This window comes from Austrofundulus limnaeus, unplaced genomic scaffold (assembly GCF_001266775.1).
Source record: "Austrofundulus limnaeus strain Quisiro unplaced genomic scaffold, Austrofundulus_limnaeus-1.0 Scaffold100, whole genome shotgun sequence".
Taxonomy (NCBI): domain Eukaryota; kingdom Metazoa; phylum Chordata; class Actinopteri; order Cyprinodontiformes; family Rivulidae; genus Austrofundulus; species Austrofundulus limnaeus.
In genome coordinates this window covers 339,855-348,218 of record NW_013952502.1, presented here as the reverse complement: position 1 = coordinate 348,218, position 8,364 = coordinate 339,855, and the positions used below count along the sequence as shown (strand labels likewise).

The 8,364-nt window shown below is 37.2% G+C and overlaps 1 protein-coding gene across 8 annotated transcripts in view; it reads right to left on the bottom strand.

Annotated features, from left to right (window-relative positions):
* The window catches only part of cacnb2a (calcium channel, voltage-dependent, beta 2a), a 55,309-nt gene that overhangs the window by 9,908 nt on the left and 37,037 nt on the right, over nt 1-8,364 (bottom strand). For 5 of the 8 annotated variants that reach the window (XM_014013306.1, XM_014013308.1, XM_014013309.1 and 2 more), the window contains 6 exons: nt 6,256-6,378; nt 6,026-6,162; nt 4,367-4,443; nt 3,237-3,370; nt 556-636; nt 400-458 (listed from right to left, as the gene is read on the bottom strand). In XM_014013306.1, the coding sequence (XP_013868760.1) occupies nt 400-458; nt 556-636; nt 3,237-3,370; nt 4,367-4,443; nt 6,026-6,162; nt 6,256-6,378 (611 nt within the window). Of the gene's footprint in view, nt 1-399; nt 459-555; nt 637-3,017; nt 3,038-3,236; nt 3,371-4,366; nt 4,444-6,025; nt 6,163-6,255; nt 6,379-8,364 lie in introns of all 8 variants that reach the window. The other 3 variants (XM_014013311.1, XM_014013314.1, XM_014013313.1) reach the window with 2 other exon arrangements.

Genomic DNA, 8,364 nt, shown 5'->3' with positions numbered 1-8,364 from the left:
GTTTTACACATTGTGACTCTCAAGTGAAAAATTATGAAAATATAATCAAACTTCAAATCAAAAGTCAAATGACAAATAAACTTATTTTAATAAATTACAAACAAATAAACAAAGTTCATCGCTGACATCCTGAGTGGATCTTTGTGTTGTGTAACTTCATGTTCTCAACAATGAATAAGAAGAATCCCGCTCTGCTGCACGACTCACTATAGCCTATTAAGGACATGTAGAGGGCCTATTAAAAGCAGCAGCACACATCTCTAGGCCAAACAAACTTGTTGCACACTACCTCAGCTAACCTCGGGGGACAGATAAATACCAGCCTATAGATGTGAAGAAAGGAAGAATGGGGAAGGAAGTGGGATAAGAGCTTGGATTTTAGCATCACAGGGAACTTACCTTCCCTCAAATCTGTGTTTCAAAAAGTCAAACAGMGCCTTTTGCATCATGTCTGTCACCTGTTGACATGAGATTTAAAAAAAGGAGGTGATTAGGGACCCGATTTTCATTTCAGCAAGGGAGAAAATAAAGGTTGTGTTTGAAATGTCGAAGCACCTCGTAGCCCTTCAGCGACGGTCCGACTAGAACTACCGGCCGCATAGAAGGCACAACGTCGTACGGAGGAATGTGTTCTGTCTTTTAAAGGGAGAAAAARAAGTAACTCAGTTACACATTTAAGGAGACAGAATGAAAACCGTAATAAAATACTTTAAAAGCTGTTAAAACACATAAGTCAACTATTCAAAAAATACTGGCAAACTTCAGAACCATGAAACAGGATGCCTCAGTAAGGATACCAAAACATAAGCAGGTTTGTTTTATGTATAAAAAATATCAGTTTTCTTCACTAGTTTTTAAAAATGCTACTATGATCAATTATGTGGTGAAACTCATCTCATGGTCCTGATGTCACAGAGCACAGAACATCCAAAAAATAAAAAAATACGAAAATTATAACAGAAAAGGTTATTCAGAGAAGAGAAGAGGACAAAAGGTCAACAGAGACTACAACTGAAAAACTTCAGGACAGAAAATCATGCTTGCTGCTGTCAAAGTGGGAGCTCAGTTCAAGGAGTAGCCTCACTATTAAACCAGTTTATAATCCAGCTGCCTGAGTTATATCAATGACTTTACTGAATATATTTTTTAAACTGGCTCATTTCATTATTTGTTCATTGTGTGAATTCTTATGCAGCATTCATGTTATTGTTTTCCTGTATTTTTTCCTGTTTTTTTAATCTAACTACTTGTGCATCCCTTATTTCAGTTATTCATATATCAAACTATTTACATCATTCATAAGATGACTCCTATACATTTTCATTTCTGTAACTTTTATACTTTTGAAAATATTTGACTTTATTTACAAATTTTGCTTAAGTCATGTTATGCTTATGCTCCTTTCAACTTTAGCTGCTTACCTAATTTTTACTTTTAGTGATTCTGTGCTATGGTTTTACTACTTATATTTTTTAGGCACATTTTTGCTAATTTTAGCTTATAATTACTGTTCAGATAGTTGTAGCTTTTAACTTTGTTATTGACAAATTTTAACTTTAAGACAGTTTGGCTTATTTTTGCTTTTACCTACTGGTTTGTTTAATTKAAGCTTTTATTTATACTTTTACTAATTTTAGCTCGTCTTAGGCTTGTTTTTACTTTAGATCATGATGTAAAGYCCATGTTTTGTGTGCTTACTGTTCTTGTTTAAAAGCATGATAAACATCTTTCCTTTCGTTTCTAAAGCTACAGTAATTTATGGTTCAACTTTATGCACAATTAGAAGTCAATCATTTTTTGATTTTAGGTTAACTCATACTTGCACCATGTTGGAATTTTGCAGCTTTGGTTCACCGCTGTGGGTATAAAAATAAGCTGTCTGCCATAATACAGACGTACATTTTCAGCAGCAGATATTGTTTAATAAGCATTTTATGCTCGTGAAAAATAAAGCAGTAACACTGTTTTATTTGAAAATATCAGATAAATGATGTATAAAAACAACTGTATACGTACTACAACATCATTTGTGAATTGAGATGGAATATAGTTCATTCTAATCTCTATACTAACTTTATTATTTTAACTTTTAATTTCTGTGCTTTCAGTTTGAATTTGACAGGCARTCAACGTGACGCTGCTCTGTCTAAATGAGCTGTTTGTTTTGAAGGACGTGCAGATACGTCAGCACACTAAAAAAACATTTAAGTTCTTTATTTACGAAAGTAAAAACATTTGATGATCTCTAAGCTGAAACTTGGAGGCCAGGCAGCTGGGAAGCACTGAACATATTTTCTGTCACTCTTYACTGGCTCTGCTTGTTTTGTCTTTGAGAGAAGTGTTTCAGGGGGTTTATTATGACTTCTTTCTTGCAGTCCATCAGCCCGCTTTTACTGATCAACCCGCTTCTAAACATTTTCTACCATTTGCTGTGGTCACTGAGCTTCCCCGGGGACGTTGTGGGAACTGATGCACGCTGCTGCAGGCTTTGAACCGAGCTATTATTGAACAATGTGATTCAGCTCAAATACTTTCAGTTGATCCAGCCCATCTTATTAACACAGTGCGATCATGTGAAACACGGCTTAATGTCACACTGTGCACGCCTGAATTTCCAATTAAAATATTTGAACATTTTCCATCTGATTGTAAAATGTATATTGATGTTGTTACTAAGAAACATTTACTGTTAGCCATGAGTTGCTGTTTATAAACTAGCACTTTCCCTTCTTTTTTTGTTTTTCTTGCGATAACTCATTTGAAATGACATATAAGAGCAATATTCCTATCAATAACCAAATCCAAACAGATAAAGATTATTGATGAATTAAAGCTCACACTGAGATCCCACTAAGTTAGCATTCCAAGATCACAGTCACAGTTACACAGAGGTTTGCAGGCATAGTGAGGGGCGTGAGGGGTCAGAACAGAGGGGAAGTCTCTTGTTGGGAAAATGTAGAGTTTGCACAGTTCAGTCCAGACTCTGCTGTGCTGCTGCTCTGCACTCCTAAACTTACCGACTTCTGCCTCTGCTTAGCTGTGGTGGGACGGAGAAGGAAAGAGAAAGAGGTTAAGAACAGGCATGCATGCTAATAGCAGAGTGTGCTTCGCGGGACAAGGACGATGGTGTTGACAAACAGGACAGAAACCGAGTGTCCGGCAGCCGCAGGCATTGTAGGTGAGAGCCGTGCCGGCGGACAGGGGAGAAGTGAGAGGGACAGTGGTGTTGATTTTACCTTCTTAAAAAAGGGCATTCGTTTCTCTTTTGCTAGGGGTGATATAACCGTATTTGGACTGGCTTTAGGGGAGCGCATGTTGACGTAGGGCTCATTCTCCTCAGGGTCTAAACCTGTGGCGTCTATGTCAACAGCTACCCACACAGACACACAAGACCAACATCAAAAATAAACAGGAGATCRCTGGTGATGAGAAACGTTACACACCAATTACAGCACAGAATGTAGATACTACRAAACAGTCATTAGCTATGTTTACATGCACATAATTAATCTGAATAAACAGCCAATCAGGACACAAATGTGTCATTAATGCACCAGTTGGAATATTCTGATCTGTCATGTCAGYATTTCTATTCTGAATAAAAGCATGGTGCATGTAAACGCTCGTCATGATCAGGTTAATTAATTTTGTGCTCATWTAAATGATACATTCAGATTATTTAATCTGAATCCATTTCAGTCCAATCAAATTAGTTTTTGCATGTGTTATTCCAATATTTATTTAACAAAGACAGAAATACGTGGTCCAAGAATGAAGGTACTCCGTGAGATGATCAGCTGAGTTTTATTGCAACAACAGGAAACACAGACAACAACCTGGCCTGTCTCTGTGCCTCTGCTTCTCTCTGTCACTGTCTCTCCACACTACTCACTGTGTCTCGAGAGGCCTCATATATATATTAACAAACACCATTATGTCATCTTAGCAAGATTTGATACAAGGTCAATGGAAAACACAAAGATAAACACAAGTGATATCTAAGAATGACTGTTGTTAGCAAATCTTGTTCTGACTTTAATCATTCTATCTGCAGATGAACAGCATGTCATGAAAACCTGGGTCATTAAAGGATGTCATGAATAACTAGCTTAAACAAAAGTATTAGTTCCACCACAGCATGTAAACATAGTTAATGAAACACTGAAAATACATATATGCCACAAATCAAAATCAATCAAAAATATTTTATTGATCCCAAAGGGAAATTACGCAACATAACATCTATTTAACTGATGACTGCATTTTATCTTTACATTAATTTAAGTAGTTAAAGATTGTTATACAAAACCAAAACATATATTAAGGACAAAATTGTTTTTTTTTTCTTTCTAAAACTGCTACTCACCAGATGATGGAGGAGTAGATTTTCTCGAGTTAGGAACCACTTCACCCAAACTAGATGATGAGTTTGCTCCCAATTTACTGAAACGGCAGATTTTTGTGATGTCAGAAAACCAAGACTTCACAAGAGAAATCTAAATTACCATCAAATGAACGGAAAATCAAAGAAAATATCTTAATTAGGGATGCACCAAGCGAATGGCCTGAAACCAGTTTTCAACTTGATTGGCTAAAACTGGTGACCAGATAAAAAAAATCTTTGCAAAGATTAAACAGTAATAACATAAAATAAAATATTTTACTGTAATATGTTGTGGGCTCTAAGAAGTAAAGCATTAAAACATACAACAGAACAACTGCTTGAGTGTCTCTGGACACAGACAGTTCCAATTTTAGACAAAGAAGGGCAGTTTAATGTAGAACATTTTAACAGTGATTTATTTGCGAACCATGAATAGAAGATCACATAAACCCTGATGTAGTAAAGATGAACTATTTTAGATTATAATGTGCGAGCTAATTTGGCAGTCTTGGCAGTCTGGCAAAATCTTCAGTTAGAAACCTTGGGATGGTTTTTGATACACYGGATCATCATGTTAAAACTTTGGTTTGTTCCTGTTTCTACCATATATGAAATATAGCAAAGCTCAGCCCCATTGTATCTCATTCAGAAATGGAAACTTTACTTCAYGTTTTTGTTTCATCTCGTTTAGATTATTGTAATGCATTGTATACRTGCCTAACTAAAACCTCTCTCGACCGGTTCTAGTCTGTGCAGAATGTGGCTGCCAGGCTCCTGACCAGATCTTCTMAGTTTTGTCATGTGGCTCCACTGTTAATGMAACTCCGTTGGCTTCCAGTTCATCGAGTGAAATTCAAGATTTTGGTTTTGACTTGGTGAGCTCTGCATGGACAGACACCACACTATATTTCTGAACTTTTACATTTCTACACTCCTGACAGGGCTCTGAGGTCTTGTGATAAAGACATGCTGATTGTTCCTCGGACAAAATTAAAGACTTAAAGGAGACAGAGCTTCTTCGTCTGCGGCTCCAAGGCTTTGGAACTCTCCTCCTCTGAATTTAAGATCAGCTGACTCTGTGGACTCCTTTAAAGCTCAGTTAAAAACTTACCTTTTTTAATCTGCTTTGTTGAAATTTGCTCTGTCTATTTTTATTTAATTAAACTTTTGTTTGTGTTCGTTGAAGCACTTTGTGATCTCTATCTTGAACTGTGCTAYATAAATAAAGTTTTACTTACTTACTAATTTCCATCTCCAGTGTTTAAATATAAATTTAAATCTTAAATTTAACATTTTTTACATGAAAATGTACAGGAAAAATTAACGTTGTGGTGGTTATGTGGTTATAGGCAAATCATTAAAGTCATAAATAATTTCATTAAGTACAATTGTAGTTCTAAACATTACTTAAGAGAGTTTTTCACTCACATTTTGTCCCTCCATCACCTAGATCATGTTTTAAGTTTTAAGAACATTAAATAGCTACTTTTTACTTGACAGCAGTGTGTATGACTTTGTACGGTTTGGATTATTGAAAGAAAATTGGTAGCAGTATATCAGAGCTATTCAAAAACCGGAAATCAGTATCAGTAAACCAGAATCGKTGCATCTCTAATCTTAATTTCCAACCATGTCTCTTACCTGGAGTAAAACTTGCCCTGTTTGGCTCTCTGCTCCTGGAGGATGCGAGTGTTTTCWAGCTTCACCGGACTGGGAATGAAGCCAATTTCACAACCTTCTTTCACCAGGCGTCCTATCCACCAGTCGTTGTTAAATTTCTACACAAAATAGCACGACAGCTACGTTGAGCACCTTTCTTACTAACGTCCCTRTTGGGAATATCAACACTCAGTGGAAAAACAGTCCCTCACCTCTTTGACATGGAGGAAGTCTTTAGCTTCAAAGGAGACRGCCATCCCTGGCACGGGGACATCATCGTCATGACTCGAGCTGTAGCTGACATTTGTGCGAACAGCAAATGCAACTGGTTTGGTCTACCAGAAGGCACAGAAGAGAAAGACAAATACAAATGTCAAGATTTTAGAGAAGCTTTAAATGACAGGAGGTGGGGGGTAAAAAAAAAATCACTATAGCTTCAGGTTACAGGAAAGACGTGACTAAAATGTCAAATATTTGATCTTTTGTTCACTTTCGGAGAGCTGTGGGTCTCGTTTTAGTCCAAGATGTAAAAATAACTTGTGCGATACATGCAGACTTGGGCTTCTGTCCAAAAAAATGTCTTGCCTTTGCATTGTGTTTTCCACTGCATGTTTAACTTCTGTTACGATTCAGACTTAACATCACAGAGATTACTGCTTCAACACATTTATTAGAACACAACAAGCTGCGCAAACAGCACTGAACGGTTCATGAATCAATCCAACAATCTTTACAACAGCAGAATCAACACTGACCTTCCTGCCTAATAACAGCTGGCCGTCCCCTTTTGCTCAAATAATCATTAGGATAAAGCTAAATCTAATGAAAATTCTCAGTAATAGTGTTGTGGTTGATACAACTACCTTTCAAAGTTTTGTGTAAATTGATTTTTTGTCAAATTCAATACAGCTACATTTAAAAAAAAGGCTACATCAAAAATAAATGTTAAGGCTCAACAAGTGAATTAGCTTCTGAACATTTTGCCCTGCCACAATGTTCTTTGAAGGCATGCATTCCTTCAAAAGTTACATAAAATTATACAGGACATAATCTTGGAGCCAGTCTGGCGGTAGCAGCAGCAACAGTTAGCCGCAYGGTCTTGCCCTCATCCAGATTACATTTGCTCAGCCTGGGACAGAGTGACAAGCATGATAAAAGTCCGCTGAAAGGCCAAAACGAATGCACAAGTATGCAGCTTAAAATAATCCTCCAGCGTAAACTCACACGCCAAATATTTACCTGCAGATAAAAGAGAGCAAGATGATGGAAACTGTGTATAATATTCAGCTCGATGCCAAAAGTGAACCCACAGGATCAGCGCTTTGATGCTGTAACTTGGTTGGACTGCGTACAGAGTTARAGAAATGCTTTCAAAGTGCACTCAAATCTGGCCTGCTGTAGTGATTTTATTCTAGCAGGACTCCAATCTGATTTTCTCTAAGCAACCAAAAAAACAAAATAGTGTTAGGCCTGTGTCATAACTGCATGAGAAATGTAAGAGGCAAGATATTTGTCCACATCTTTGCTGATTTGGAGATAGAACAAAGTGTTTTTCGTGCTATAATTTTAGAGCTGTAATAACTGATGTTCTGACCATATGTGGATAGATAAAAGCAAGCGAAAAGGCTCATAATAAATTCTGCTACCATTCAGTTCCAGTACGTTACAGAACAATAAACAACAGGAACGACTAGATATTTAACGTTATTATTAGAACTGAGTTATTGGAATTATTTTTCTCACTCAGACAGAAATGTAAACAGGGAAGTGATCCAACCTGGTGTGTGCAGAGCCTGGACTCACAGAGGACAGAAAGTCTTTCACACACAAAGAGTCACATTCCTGCATGAAGGTATGAATTCCATTATAAATTTATAAACTGTGTGCYGACTCAGTGATCTCGCAGATACCTTCAGCCTGGTTTTGTTGTGACTTAAAACGTTGTATATGTATGTCCTGGTATGCCATCAAATATCCTTAACGACTGGGTGATTTGAACCCAGCAGGAACTCTAACCTCTGTTCAGCTTCTGTTCCTCTCCTCATTAGGACCACGCTGTTCCTTAGTAACCAGACTGAGAACGAGAGACAGGATAACCAATTAATCAGAGGCCATTGTCTGTAACTGTGAACCCTAGGATGCAGCTTGTTACAATATATCCTATCATGAATATTTCATTAGATAATACCTCCCAGTTTTGTGTTTCTATACTGACTGAGTGAACACCTGTTTTTGCTGTAGCTAATTTACCATGTAAAATGCCAGCGCCTTCCCAGTAGCAATGAACACACACACACACACACACACACACACACACACAC